Source organism: Gymnoscopelus braueri (assembly GCF_963280865.1).
Source record: "Gymnoscopelus braueri genome assembly, chromosome: 9".
In the NCBI taxonomy this organism is placed as follows: Eukaryota; Metazoa; Chordata; class Actinopteri; order Myctophiformes; family Myctophidae; genus Gymnoscopelus; species Gymnoscopelus braueri.
In genome coordinates, this window is record NC_137610.1 from 19,904,044 (window position 1) to 19,920,390 (window position 16,347).

The 16,347-nt window shown below is 43.0% G+C and overlaps 2 protein-coding genes across 3 annotated transcripts in view; both read right to left on the reverse strand.

Annotated features, from left to right (window-relative positions):
• pdhx (pyruvate dehydrogenase complex component X) overlaps positions 1-16,347 on the reverse strand; it is a 408,353-nt gene that overhangs the window by 121,928 nt on the left and 270,078 nt on the right. The window lies entirely within an intron of this gene.
• The window catches only part of trim44 (tripartite motif containing 44), a 77,095-nt gene that overhangs the window by 36,821 nt on the left and 23,927 nt on the right, over positions 1-16,347 (reverse strand). For both annotated transcript variants that reach the window (XM_080437837.1, XM_080437836.1), the window contains exon 5: positions 12,061-12,083. In XM_080437837.1, the coding sequence (XP_080293963.1) occupies positions 12,061-12,083 (23 nt within the window). The remainder of the gene's footprint in view (positions 1-12,060; positions 12,084-16,347) is intronic.

Genomic DNA, 16,347 nt, shown 5'->3' on the forward strand with positions numbered 1-16,347 from the left:
TGGATTTGGGTCAATCAAATATAATTATTAATTCATATTGATAAGCCGCGGGTGAAATAATGCAGGAAATGAATTAATGACATCCATCTATAGGCCTATCATAGATCTATATTATAGCTTTAAAAAAATCTCAGCTACATGCATTTGTAGTATTTCAATATGAGGTCATTTCCATCAGGCACAAATTAGCCGCCTACTGCACATGCTTTAACGGCATCTGGGGTCCTTCCATTTCCAAACAACAAAAGTGGACCTATCTCTATGCAGTGGACCAGTGGACACAAAGCCTGCTAAAGTCAAGAGTGATAGATAAACTTAACAGAGGCTTTAAAAGGATTTAAAATAATAAAAAACAAGATATTTAAACAATTATACCAGGTTGCTTATTTCTCTCACTAAACATGGCAACGTTTTTAGATCCAATATGGTTGCTTATTTCTCTCACTAAACATGGCAACGTTTTTAGATCCCATATTCTGAGAGGACATTGAGCAACAGCGCCACTTACCATAGTTATATACAGTGGCCAAACACAGTATTGTGGGTCGTCTTTAGATCCCATATTCTGAGAGGACATTGAACAAAAAGTATTTTTTTACCAGGTTTTGCAACCTGGTAAAAAGGAGGGAGGAATAACAGTTTGACGTAGGAGTGATTTAGTTGTTAACCCTGACGACGACGAGTGAAGTGCTGGATATGCCTTATGCAAAACTTGCGATGTGAGAAAATGATGGAAGAAAGAGGGCTTGCTGTTACCATGGATATGTATACAGTCACTACATCGGTGATCTCGACAGTGGTGAGTGAAATTGTTTGTACAAGTACGTATCAATATAGAATCCCATTGCCTACAGTACAGTTAGAGCGGCCTCCGTAGGTAAGCGCTGCACGGAAAAAGCAAAAAAGACGGCGGGACGTCCCAATCATTCGTTAAACAATGCATTTCTGTGACCTCACAACTAAGAAAACTAACATCAGGGAAATCATAATTATTTGACATGCGGTCGGTGCGAATCTATAAATAGGATAATACAATTAATGCGGATGGATAATGAATGTGTACACATGGAGGTGACGAAAAGCCCATCTGCACGTGCACACAGCGCATGTGCAGTGCATGCCATGATGTGGGGCATGGAGTTTTCCTCCACAGAGACACTCTGAAAACATATTGTGACTAGACCACCGAGAGAGAAGGAGATAGGGGGAAATCTAGATACAGGGGGAAAGAGACAGAGACAGACAGAGATATGGGGGATGGAGAAAGAGACAGTGAGAGAGAGAGGAAATATATGGAGAGAGGGGGATACATACAGACTAGAGAGAGAAAGAGTTGCATAGAAAAAGTTGGGAGGGAGAGAGACAGAGAGGTATACTGTACATTATGTTATGAAATAAAATAAATCCAGAGAAGCCATTAGTCATTTGTAAATTATGTACAAATACAATTCCACACTTAATGTTCCTGTTCAGTGCTGTGTCCTTGTCAAGTGTTCTGATGCAAACAAAACAAAAATTCTTGCATCAGGTATTGAATTGAGCAACCCAGTTAAGGATGGAACCTGCGGTTACTTGACTAGCAGGTGCCATGAACAGGCCTCTGGATGATGGAGGACTGAAGTAGACAATGTGCCGTAACTATTTGACAGACCAGCAATGATAGCATTGACTTGCTCATCTGCATTGAGTATAGGTTTCATCATCACATTAGAGCGCTAGAATCGTTCCCAGCAAACACTCGACGGAGTCGGAAGACAAAGGAAATAGAGCACCAAAGTCTGATGTAATTTACGCATCCTACCTGGGTCACGTTTTTTTCTCCCATTCTGAATTCCCATAGACGTGTTTAATATTGCGTCATATAAGAACTATGTTCCAAAAATAAACAAATGAGTACGGAGGTTTGACTCATATGGACATGACGCATCAACTGACGGCAAGAAAACGCTAACGTTACCGCCGCTTAATTAATAAAAATTTCGCCAGAAACAGACAGTATCAAATATAAGTGACTGAATATCGTAAACGATACAGAGCCACCTCCCTGACAATATTGCCGGGACAATTTGTTTATTTTTGGACAATTCTTATATGAGATGATTTAAGATGGCCCACCATAGAGCAATTACTCCCGTGACCCAGGGGATGAACGAGTGACGTCAGGACTTCGTACTCTATTAGCAAACATCTGCATTCGGGAGGCAACTGTCTTGCATTCTCGAGGCACCCGTCTTACTCACACACCTGTCTGCAAGCTCTCTACAGCCTCAGTTATACTGTACTTAGTAGAGTGCGGGTGTCGTGCACCAAAAATAGAAGATCTGCAAGCTCACCACACCTGTGAGCTTGTAAAATGGCTATTTTCGGTGAGAGACACCCTCGTGCAAGTAGGTAACACTCCAATTCCTCTTGCCTCATCACCTGCTCCTTTACACACACACACACACATCTCCCCCCCCCCCCCCGAGGGAAAAAGTGCTGTAATTAACACATTTTGGATTTATTTCTTTATTTACTGTAACTATTCTTCACAGCCCGTCTGCTGAAAGAACAGACAAACAGTGGGTGTTGTGACAATGAGATGATGAGATGGCACTGCTAAGCTAAACTGGATGGGTAGTTTTAATGAGCAGGTGCAGGGAAAGGAAAATAATTACAAAGTAGTAATAAGACTGCTGCAGAGATGACGAGTGAGCCTCACAACAACAACAACAACAACCCACGATTCAACAAACAATGAAGTCGACAATAAAGCTGCAAGATCATTTACAATCATTTGTCTATACGCATGTGTGTACGTGACCCAAATAAAGTGCATATAAAAGGGCAGTGAGCCCATCTCCGTTGACTTACGGGAAATCTATAGGATGTTCAATACATGGTAAGATATTAGGTAGCACAAGGTTATCAGAAAGGGTGCTGGCTGAAGCAGATATAAAGCTATATAACCCATGGGGAAGATAACAAAATGTTTATACCGGGAACCATGGTAAGGCTCGCAGGGTAACCTATTGTTGCTGTCTTGTGCAGCGGAGCCTTTTGAAATATTATTTGCCACGCTCCCTTTCATTTTTCATGCTTTGCCCTTCTGTATGACCAACCCGCCCAGGGAGCTTACTGTAGCACCCCCCCCCCCCAGCCCCATTTTCACCTCCTCCTTTCCGTGTCCCTCTCCAGCGGTCACGCCAGCTCTGCCAGCATGGAGTGACATCTACAGGCTGCAACCTCACCCCGTGTCTCCCCTGCACCCAGTTACAGTTCATACCACAACATACACATTTTGTTTCTAGGGACCTAAAGAGTCATTGTCAAAATGCAAATCATGTAAGAACATAGGAAACAATACTTTATAATGGCTGAAATGTCCATTGCGTTACGCTGCGTTAAAGAAGCCATATTTCTGCACTATTAGAATGCTATCACTCTGCATATTCACAATTTCACCCCAGTGTCACAATAGTGAATACGCATAGTGACAACACGAAATTAACCACATGAACCCTAGCGTCCCAATTCTGGGGCACACATTTGGCGGAGGATGGGGAGTCTATACTAAGCAGGATGGGGCCTAGTATAGACCCTTGGGGGACTCCGGTCAATGAAGTATATAGGGTTTAAGTGTGCAGTTCAATATTTGTCTTTTTAGATATTATAAAGTATAGCTTCTCTTTTCTTTTTTTTACTTGTTCACATTTTGACAATGATGGATTAAGTCGATGGAACGGAACGTGCAGAATCACGGGCGGTGTCCTTCAGGGAGTTTCTTTCTTTACCTGCGTCTTGCCCATTCTTTCTTTATTACCCCTTTATGATCGTAAACGTATATGAATGTCTTCCCGTCGTGCTTGCAGTGAAGCCACTGCAGATAAGAGCATCCCCTAAATGAATCAAATGTAAAATATAAAGGCTTCCTACTCATCACTCTGTGTTAAATCTGACCTTCTTTAATACTTAAGCGGGAGTTCAATGAACATGAATATTTAAAGCCTGGTCCTGTGCTGTGCCTTGTTAAAGAGTTAAATCCCCTCTCATACCAAGTTTTCAGTGTCAGCAGAACAAAACTGACAATCACCTCTCTTTTCTCTGCGAATAAAGTGCCTACGCTAGGATCTCTCCTGGTAGCATAAAAAAGCACTTTCGACACATTAACACATGCTCACAAATAGATCCATAATAAGAGCTTGTGTGTCACTGTGTGTGTGTGTGTGTGTGTGTGTGTGTGTGTGTGTGTGTGTGTGTGTGTGTGTGTGTGTGTGTGTGTGTGTGTGTGTGTGTGTGTGTGTGTGTGTGTGTACACACACACACAGTATGTGTGTTTGGGAATACAGAGGGAGGGTGAAAACTGCACTTTGCACATTAACGAACAATCCATTCTTCAAAAGGCTACCACATGGATTCGGAGCATCACCAAAAACAGGGGTAACCCGATTCTGCCACAATGTAATAGTCACCGATACATCACAGAGACATCTTGACTCCTCTTTTACAATTACACCACTCGGTGGCAGGAACTACGCTCATATCCATCTACAAAAGCAGATCAATACTACTGTAGTAGAAACACTGTTATATCGCTGGTCCTAGATCTGTAAAAACGGTGACCTGGGCCCTCATATGCTCAGGGAGTCACTGGACAGCGACAGATTTGGTGGCAGTGGCCCTTAGACTCCAGAGATGTTTCTGAACTTCGGAGTCCAGGTGAATTAAATTCCCATGGGAGCCATATCCAGTATGACAGAGAATAGACTAAAAATACATTACTACACTAAAGCCTGGTTACGTGTTTCTTATTTTGACAGGCAGTATACAGTGTTATGCTTCAGACTCACTATTTGTAAAAGTCCATTAAATCAGACAGTTCATTTCGTAGGCTGTACTCTGAGCCATCTTTTTCATTTGAAAGGTTCACATAATTTTTTAGGGGCTCCCAAATACAAAAGAAAATAAATGGATGCTGCCAAAGCAAGCCAGGCGATGGCTATCAAGTGATCTTTTTGTAGGTAAAGTACCTTATTTGTATTCGGGTGAGTCACCGGTGGGGCAAAATAACTGACTTTAGTCATCACAAGGGATAAATATTAGATCAGACACACACAGTGTCACACACACACACACACACACACACACACACACAGTGTCACACTGTCTCCTTCAGTATACACATTCACAGACATACAGTACCACACACGCACAAAACTGACACAAATTACTCCATGCCTCTTAATGCATTAAGACCAGGAACACATCCGTTTCATTTTAAGATTTCTTTGGCTATTAAAAAATTGAAGATATACAAGCTCATAGCGCGGCATTGAGTGCCGCCCTATGAGCTTGTAGATCTGCTATTAGTTTTAAAATCGTGACAATGTTCATGTGCAAATGTTCACAGCGAACATTTTTAACTCTGATCTGTGCTTCTGGGGGTCCCTGGAACAACATGTTTTGAGATGGGGGTCTGCGGCCAAATACATATAATTTACAAAACATACAATACAAAACATTTTTAGATATGCATTTGGCCGCGGACCCCCATTTCAAAATGTTTTGTTCCAGGGACCCCAGAAGCAAAGATTTCAGGGGGCGGCCATAGCTGAATGGTTAGTGAGCCCGCCTAGGGAGCCAGAGGCCCTGGTTGCTCCAGGTACGATTCCAGGCCAGGGCAGCAAATGTGTCGATGAAATTAAATTTGTCCCTGAGCAAGACTCTTAACCCCTAATTGCTCACAGGCCCTCATTGGAAACAAGACCGCAAGGACTTTCATGAACGGACCTGTTAAAAGGAATTATCCTTATCCTAGTTACAAATGTTCAGCAGATCTACAAGCTCGTAGCGTGAGCTACGAGCTTGTAGATCTAATTTTTTTACTAGATCTAATTTTTTTACTGTTTGGTTAACAGACGTGTGATCAGCATTTACCATTTTAAATTAATTCATATAAACCGGTGATTCTCAACCTGTGGGCCGGAGCCCACTGGTGGGCCGTGAGGATATTACAAGTGGGCCCTCAAATAATTGGCAAAAACACTTAAGATTTTAATGATGAGAACCACTGATATAAACTCATTCAATAATTGGATCAATCAAATAGGAAAATAATCATTAGCTGTGTCCCTATTATAACATCAATCTCTAAACAAAATCACATCTTAACCACTTAAGCCCTACTATTATAGAGCTATGATAGTGAAAATACCAGATCTACAAGATTACAACGCATTGCATACTTTGACTTATTGTGAGCTTATAGATCTGCTATTTTTGAACATTTGGAAAATTCTTGAATTAATTTTTTCACCTCGAATGGCATACCCAAAATAGGGACACCAGGTAGGAGGTGGTTAACTCGAGTGCTTGTGTAATGTAATAATTGTATTGTACACCATACAAAACCCACTACAGGACTCTGACTAAAGGGTCTTTAGGATGACTTGAGACCCAGCCCTCTGTAGTAGAACTCATCAAAAACAAGAGAGAGAGTCTGCGCGTGTGAGTTGGATAGTGGATGTAAGAGAGGGTTAGCCGTGGTCATAGAAAGCAGCTGTGCCGCGCGCCCACACGCACACACAGATGTTTCCAGCTGTAACCTCTTAAATTATTAAATAAGGGCATGTTGAGTCGGACGCGCGCAACACGCACACAAGCAAGTGCCGAAAGCGTGCACACACACACACACACACACACACACACACACACAGCACAGAGGTGGAATGGAGGGGAAGCATGAGGCCCTGTAGTCACTCTTTCCACTGGGGAATGTAAATATTTCATTAGAGGAAAGGAACCCAGCTCTCTCCCTCCCCTCGTCCCTTCATCTCCAGGCTGTGTCCTCTAGGCACGTTCCCCTGTCCCCCCTCCCCGCCTCACCCAGCCCATCTGTTTGGACCTCATGAAGGGCAAGCAACTCGTACTAGAGCCACACAGACACACACACAGCAACTCTGAGTCCAAAACACTCATTCCTTTGACTTTACCGAGGTAATAGGCACCAGCCACTAGGTGGGCGCCAGAGTGCACATTGTCTCTTCAAGATCAGGCAGTAGATAAGACTCTGAGCCTTCTGTGCATGTGTATGAGCACAAGCGTGTGTGTGTGTGTGTGTGTGTGTGCAATAGTTCCACATCTGAGCAGCTCCCATGTGCATAGCTCTTATCACTTATGGCTAATGTAATGCTAATGTAATGCCGGATTGCCTCAAGTTCCATGCATCTTAAAGTAGAGCTGGTGACGGTGCTGTGCGTTCAGATCCCAAATTGATGGGAAAGAAATTGGAGAGGATATATATTGCGAAATAATTGTGTGAGTGTACGTGTCTAGAGGGAGTACATGTGTAAAAGAGAAAAAGTGAGAGAACGAGGGTGTGTGTGTGTGTGTGTGTGTGTGTGTGCGTGTTCAGGTTCATGCATGATAAAGTGAGGGAGGCTAAGGACAAGGACGCCCGAGATGCAGCGTAGAGACGGGAGTGATTGGAGAAATGTATGGCGGCATCGTAATTAGAAGTGCCACACTCCCCAGCGGGTCTTATCATATTAGTGTGATTACACTGCATGATTTATATGCTCAAGAGGCCTTCATCACTCTCGCTAAGCAGACATCACCAGGCTTTCACTCTTGTTGATTCAGATAGTTTATTTGCCTTTCAGAGCCAGTGATCAAGAAGTGGTATTGACCGAAAGAGACCAAAGGAGCAGCGAGCCAACACACTCCCAACAGCTCAAGTTATTGCTTCTTTCTGTCAGAAGCATTCTATCATGGAGAGAACAGCCCTCCCCTCTCTCTCCAAAGCGCTTTACAATGTGCATTAGATTCACCCATTCACAAACACATTCACACATCGATGGCGGAGGAAACTATGCAAGGCACTGACCTGCTCTTCGGGAAAGATTATGGGCTCGGTGTCTTGCTCAAGGATACTTTGACACTAACCCAGAGGGAAGCCGGGGATCGAACCAGGAATCTTCTGATTCCCAAGCGGTCCCCGAGTTACTGCCACCCTCTGAGGTATTAATAGCTTCTCATGTACATAAAAACCTTATTGTCTTACTAAAGCGAAAAGGCTTAAAAATATCTCTACACAAGATGGACATACATTAAATGACAGACAGCATGCACAAACGTGCAAGGATAGTCTATGGCTTGTTCTTTTGAAAAAAAAATATTTTTAAGGACTGGCATCAGATAACTCAAAACAACTTTGTGATTGTCTTGTGCCAAACCAAATCCTGATGTTGCCTGCAATAAAGGACCAAATAAAAACTGCCAAATAGACAAATAGGTTTCAGCATATAATTTGTTTGTTTTTGGAAAAGTCTCCCCTGAAAGGCACCACCTTGTCTAGTTCGCTATTCTCTGAGTCTCTCCGGTCATGACAGGATTTGGAAAAGAGACAAAGAGGATAGTGAAAAGGGGAGGACTAATGATAGGAGCCAAATAAAACACAGGGAGTTCTAGACCTGGCAAGATCTCACAGAAAGACTCTTTGTCTGATCACGATGCTGAAAATCTGGGCTTGGAATGGCTGCCCCATATCACACTCAATATATCAAAATGCTCAGGCAAAACACATCAGAGTCGTAGAAGAGATAATCTACATTTCCAGACAGACAAGCACATTCACATCAACTGATACACTGTGTGTGTGTGTGTGTGTGTGTGTGTGTGTGTGTGTCTGTGTCTGTGTCTGTGTCTGTGTGTGTGTGTGTGTGTGTGGGGTGCGTGTTACTCTTCACACACACAGCTATGGATCAGTAATTGTGGGGATGTGCTATAGCACTGTATGTGATCAGAGAGCGGTCGGATGAACAGGGTTCAGGGGGAGGCACATATGGAAATCAATACTTTCTCAATGGTTGTTGGTTTGAGACATGCATCTACTTGCATAAGCAAAATAGCCTATACAGTATATTTGTTTGGAACTGGGAGGCATCGGTTGCTACAAGTGCCACAGTCTGAGCACGACCAGGTTCATGAAGAGGCCAAAGAAGCAAGATTACAGCCAGATGATGCAAGTGTGGTTCTGATTTGGGTCCTTGGAGTATATTTTCTTCCTCACACACATGGTTGGAAACAGAGGAAAAGAGCTGCAGGGAATCTGTTTGTGTGGGGAGAAAAAATAAGCAACATTTGTGACATTGCATTAGAGGGGAGAGAGGGAAAAAAAACACTATATGAAAAGGATAAATGTTGGCAGGCATGCCATTGAGTACCGTACCTATGTTAAGGGCTTTTTGGGGGGCGGGAATATAAGATCCTATTGATGAGCTGAAGTGAAGTGAGGATGAGAAGATATATGGTGCAGGATGCCAGTCCTCTGGGGATGCTCACTCTATGGCAGTGATATGGGGCTCAGACGAAGAGGATTAGTGTTTCTCATCCATAATCAATTTACTGTCTGGATCCCATTACATGTCACCCCAAACATCCATTCTTGGCCTGATCCTACAAAATAACCCTCTTTCTTCTCTCTCTCTCCCCCCTACAAAATAACCCTCTTTCTTCTCTCTCTCTCCCCCTTACAAAATAACCCTCTTTCATCTCTGTCCCCACTACAAAATAAGTCTCTCTCTCTCCCCCCCCCATTTCATTTGAAATTGGTCTCACTTTCTTCTATTCCACTTTACAACCCGCTGATCTCAACTGTCAACTGCTTTGACATATAGCGTTTACCCACATGCATGAAACAGAGCAGAACACAGCACCTTGTTTCATGCCAAGTCACGCAACCTTTGTTAACCCTTCTTCTAGCTCTCTTTGTCTTACATCCTCACATCGAGAGGTTAGAGTCACGCAAATTCTTAGTGAATTTCCAAAAGGTTGGCAAAAGAAAATGTGAATATATAAGCTTCATTTAACTAGGAAGTCACATTGAGATTGAAAACCTCTTTTAAAAGTGAGACCCAGCCAAGAAAGGGCCAAAACACTATAATGGAATCAATGTGCATTTCCATCAACCTTTATGTGAATACTCTGAAGAGGGCGCAACAATATTCTGTAATCAAAAGAGTGCCAGACAAACAAAAACAGTTATGAAGAGTTTGCATTTGTGGCTCTTGGAAGAATGTTCGTAACAGCCCTCCATCACTGTAGAGATGAGGAATAAAGGCTTATTATGGCTAGTGTTTTGGGTGTGCGACGCCCGCGCGGAACTAAGTATAAATCTAGCCTGAAATGGTTATTGCACCACAATGTTGTCATGGTGCAATAGCCAACAGATCGTCAGCACATGATCATTTATTCTGTTTCCGTCACCATTTACTGCATCTCCTCTTTATCGATATGCCAACTTTCCACATCGGCCAAGCATAAAATCCTTTTTGGCATTATTTATTTTGGCCTATACTGCTTTTATTTCTTGCATTTTTATTCTAGTTTTGTGTGAGCAAATTAAAATTATTGAAGCAGGTGGATGGAAACTCAGCTAAATGTATTTGGGCATAATGACAGGTGTGTGTGCGCGCGCGCGCGGGGGGGTGTCGGGGTGGCGAGGTTAACCTTGAGAAAGGTCAGACTATTAACTCCATGCTATACTGGGGTCCAAGCCTAGTGACATGCCATCTGCTCCAGAGCTGAGGAATCTCATCTAAATGCTGGCTGGCTAGTTGGTAGCATGCTGCACGTTGGCACTACAAACCAGTATCACTCATAATGACAGTCTCTACTAACAATAAGACAGCAAAAACATACATGACAGCCAAAATTATCGCGATGCTTCGATATGGATTCATATTGTTTAACATTCAATTTGTTGGAAACACAAGTAGACTATGAGTGGGCACGCACAACACACTACAGTGTTTTTCATAGCACATACAGTAGGAAACAACCTAACAAACTAACCCTTTTCTAATCTAACAGTCCTTGTGAGGAGCATAGTCCAGTCCAGTGTCATGGGGAAAACAGTGTTACTATTTGGAGACAAATGGGCTTGTGTTTCACCAAGATCAGACAGCCAGAAAATGTATCGACATCCGAGTTAGTGAATGTGCACAGGTGTGTGTGTGTGTGTGTGTGTGTGTGTGCGCGACTGTGCGTGTGCCTGTGAGAGAGAGCAACTTTCAACCTCTTGAGAATGTGCAGAGGTGTGTGTGTGTGTTTGTGTGAATATAGAGCATGGTGTACTTTGAGATCAAAGCCCATAGACAGAAAGCAGTGAGTGAGGCAGTACCACAGGGGGATGTAATCTGTGAGACAGGGGTTCTTTGTTTTTTCTGAAAATCTTTGGAAGAAGATTATACTTTCTTGTGACCCATAAAAGTGGTTCCCTGTGTTTGGGAAACAGTGGTCTAGCAGGTTTAATGTCAGTCGGATCAATGTGTATGAGACAGGGGGGGATCCATTTCACACTGTCTGATACACACAGGCAGAGATGCAGGCACAAGATATCATCAGATTGCGACACATTACACTGATAATAATATAGAGACTCTCTCAGCCCATCTCTTCTCTCTTGTTTTCCATCTCTTCTCCTTTCTCTAGTTTTGTTTTGTTTTCACTCTTTGATCATGCATGCATTTAGGTCTGTTTTATCTGCGGGCTGGGATACTACAAATCTAAATATTATACGCCCTTGCCCCCGCAGAGGAAACTTGACCCATGTTATGACACCACAGCCACACACACAGTGCTCTGGGCTAGGACCAGAACGTGGCCTGCAAGCCACAGTCTGGCCCACCGTATTGGATCAGGCAGACTGTCACCCCTTCTAATTCCAGCGGGAATACATAGATGAGTGCTACTAATTGTCTTGCAGGGGCACCGACGTGCCTCGCATACAGCTCAGCGGTGGAGGGAGTGGGGGCGGGGGGGGATTGAGGTACAGTGCGGCTGGCACCGAGCACAGAAGGTATGCCTCTGTCTGTATAATGTGTAGCGTCATGTGCGTGAGTGAAGAGGGGAGGTGGGATGTGCGTGCACATGTCAGCGTGTGTGTTGCCACAATGCAGGTTGAATACTAAGCATGTCTCTCATGGCAGCAGCACATGACTGAGGAGGTTTTAAGGGTCCTTACGCTCTGCTCAGCCGGTTCTATAAAAGGGTGAACATGAATCACGTTGGCAGTCTTACCTTGGCCTGGCTTCAATGTCGCGCTGAAACAGACAAAAGAGAGAGACAGAGAGAGAGAGAGAGAGATAAAAAAAAAAACTTAGAACAGGTGTTATCCATGCATTGTAAACAAGATAATTTACCACAACTAGGATCACAGCTGGCATATCTTAACAATTAAATGTCCCTTGCCGTAATAAGCCTCAACACGCAGCCTTGGAATAAGAAACAAGGTGCCATTATTGCCATTAATTAGATAGTAAAAAATAAATAAACGTCTATTATTAATCTGCAAAAGTTTATTTGTTTTGCTTATCTTAGTTGTTGTTTATTTCTAACAGTAGTTACAGTAGTTTTTTCGCCCTCTCCCCCTGGCCCCCACACACACACACACACACACACACACATCTAAAGCGACTTAGAAAAGCGCTATATAAATTCCAGGTATTATTATTTTTTTCAAATAAGGGCGGATCTTAGAGCTGCACAGCTCAACTTGAAATATACGGTGTAGTAGATGTGCATACGTGCACTCTCATACGCCCAGTGCTTAGCATGCCAGACACACGTCTACTGTGCAAATAGCATGCTTTAAATCGCAATTGCACGCTGGACCCCCTGCTGCTTGCCTTAGCTTTACCTGTATCAAGAAACTTGAGCATAGAGGTGACTCCTTTATGTTCAGCCCAGCATTGATGATACACAGTAAAATCCTGAGTGTTAAATAAACTCTTCCATTTGTACTCTCTGTTAGCGTAGCATTGTGTCTTATATCACTGGAATGCCTTTCCAATCCATTACATTTTATGATGATGTCCCAATTAGTAATTATCATGCATTTGTGGGATGAGCAGGTTGTGTGTGTGTGAGATCAAATCACCATCACCCCCCCCCCCCTTGGGGGGGTAAGTCCCAAGTGAAATGTGCCAAATTGCCCTGCTGAAGTATTCTCCTCTTGGTATCGACTCAATATGGCACCTGATTGGCAGCTCGGTCGTGCTGTATGTGCCAGAGCAGTCTGACAAATGCAAGCACGTTGACTGATCTGCGGTGAATCCTGGTTCAGTAATGAATGCCATCCTACAGGCTGGATCCCAAGTCTCTTTCCTGTTGTTTCCTTGCTCCTCTATCCTCACTTGAACCGTTCATTTCGATGTTCATGCCAGAGCGAGGATTATGAGGCATTTCTGAGGAGCTATGAGCGAGGAAACACAAGTGCATCCTTCCAGGAAGACTTTCCAAGCTGAGCAGCAAGATGTTAACGTCTCCGCCCCTACAGCTGGCTATGTTATGTGTGCATGACGCTGCGTTCACACGGGCAGATAACAAAGATACATTCTACCATTCATTTTCAATGGAAGCCACAGCCAGCGACATGAAGGTACGAAGATACATCCAACGTTTGTAGCTGCTACAAAAGATACAAAGTTACAAATTCAAGTTGAGCTGGGTTCAACTTCCAGATACAAAACTACAACTGTAGCTCCGATGACGCAGCGCTTGATGATGTCAACGACCGCGTTGAACAACAAAGCAACAAATATGTGGTGTATTTTTGTATCTTTGCATCTGTCCGTGTGAACACCGCATTGGTGCGTTTGTGTGCGTGCATGCACAAGAGCGCGAGCATCAGTGTAGGGGTGGTGGGTGGTGGGGGATCTGTCGATGTGGAACTGTAGAGGGCCAAATTAAACTAAAGACTGTTCTTTCTTTGTCCCCAAAGAGCAGGTTTTTTTTGGGTCATGAAGGGCTCAGCTACTGTGTCGTTTTGTTGTCAGCAGAAATGGACTTCGCTTAACATGTCACTTCAGAGGAGCTGACGTGCCATTTCTTTGTTTCCTCTCTCCTGGCATTGTTTACTCCATGCATACTCGGTGGGAGGGACGCAAGGACAGGACAAAAGAGAAGGAAACAAGGATTTATAGACTTTTATAGACAACGTGTGACCAGGATGGTGACGAGCATGAAGAGAAGGTGCTGTTGTGGCGGCATATGGTTCTTCAACCCGCTCCTGACTGTTCACTGAATGAAGCAATCAAATTGCCAACATGTCCTGTTCCTTCCTTGTTACTGATCAAGTTGATTGTTCTGTTGAGCACAGTTGATGTCAATGTTGGCACATTTCACTTAGTACACCCCCACATTATCAGTTGTGCTGCTCATCGCACAAATGCTTAATCATTACAAATGGGACATAATTATAAAAGGGAAATGGAAAGACTTTCCAATTATGTAAGCTACAACGCTAGTAGTACAATAACAGAGATATGATCAACAAAACCACAATTTCCAATTTTTTTTTTAGAGAAGTCTATATTCAATGATTATTACTCCCCAGTTCTGATTGTTAATCCATGCGACAGCTAACTAGCTATTCCATAAGGATATTTTTTGTTCCTGGCCATCTGCTTTGTTTAATTTGGTACCATTTAGAACATTTCCATTGTAATCCCCCATGCAATATAAGGAAATCTTTTCAATAAGGATGGCAGTAGGGAGGAGGGAAAAAAATATGAAATATAGAAAGAAGCTCAAGGTCTGCAGCAAAAATAAGATTTTAAAGCAGCTCAAGAATGTGTTTTAATTGAGAGAAGCTATATTAAACTTTTAACAGTGGGTGAAACCTGAAGCTGCTTCACTGATCATTTCATAAAAATGTTACCGTGAACTTAAACAATCACTTAAGCCCTAAAATAAAATACCCAATATACAAGCTTCCAACATGTCACATCGTGATGTGTTGAGAGCTTGCAGATCGGCAATTTTATATTATTGAAAATCTGCACCTACAACAACATGCCCAAAATAGGGAGACCAAGGTTAATGAGGTTAACACTAAGCAAGCTTTATTTCACAGGATAGATTCTCACTGTCAGTGCAAATCAGTATTACTGTTACTGGACATCGATTCTGTCAGCACCAAATAGCTTACATTAAACAGGAAGTCATCCATTAAGTTGTCTGTACAGGGCAGTAATGCGGGGCTAGAGTGGAAAACAGCAGAGAGATTGCAGGATGTTCCTGGATGTTCCTAGACCCCCCCCCCCCACACACACACACACAGAGCCTCCAGGTACCAAGATTTCTGTATGCTTGCAATCCTGAGCTGCAGTGCTGACAACCTGAGTAATGGCATGTCCATCTCACAATCACTGTCAGTATAGTAGCCGCAGGCCATGTATCTCGATGACGTAATGCTCTCGGAATGGACTCGGGACCAGTATTAAAATGATGCCCAATATGTCGCACTGAAATGATGCTGCTTTAATTGTGTGCCAAGCATTGATGGGAAAGGGTAGGTAAGCATGTCTGAGCTCATGAGGTGTTGAGCTTGTGGATCTGCTATTCACGCAATAAAATGTGCCAAGCCTGTAGGGCCGTGGTGCCTTATTGTTATTGATGGTTTTTTTTTACTATTCTTCCTCCACTTTTTGCAGTTCTGCCATAACCGTGCAGTCGTTTTTACGAAACTGGGCAATATGGTAGAGGGCTATACCAAACGGTGAAGACACAAAACTCACAACCATTGGCCAAAGGTTGGCACTATAGCACTCAATTGAAAAATGCAAACTTTGAACAGGCATAGCTCATGAATCATTTGACCGACAGCAATAAAACTTCAATACACGTATGCATACACGTATGCATACACGTATGCATACACGTATGCATACACATATGCGTCTCCTTATGAGGAACACATTGGTCACTTTGACCTATGACCTCTGATCTAAGGGACCTCTGACCCTTAGATCTCCCACCATTTTGAATATATAGCCGTTAAGAAATTGTTGGGTTTTTGCTTGAAGTTAAAAAATGAAGCTTTTATGAGCCAATGAAAATTGCAGTTTTATGAAAATTATTCTTCTGCGGCTTCATAAAAAATAAAAATAAATCCTCTTCCTGGGCTCCTTTCTCTCCACCCTAAGTCTGTGGTTCCAAAGGCTCAGTCCGTAAGTGTAACTGCAAGTGTCCACCTGTCAGTCTAAAGGTCCCTGGTTCAAACCCGACTCATCCAGTACAAATGTGATTTGCCGAGCAAAACTCATGACTTAAAATTAAAGCATCTGCACTTTTAAAAGACAAGATGAATTGGCATTTTGACGGTAATTGTTTTAAGTTTTGTGACGTATGTTCTAATGAAACATGGGAATAGCGGATGACAGAAGGAAAACGTTATGCTTTTCAACAAATTTAAACAGGACTGTTCTAGTTGAATGGGTAGAAAGGACGCCGGGGAAACAGAAGAAAAATAGCCGATCTACAAGCTCACAACGCGTCACAACGTTGTGAGCTTGTAGATCTGCT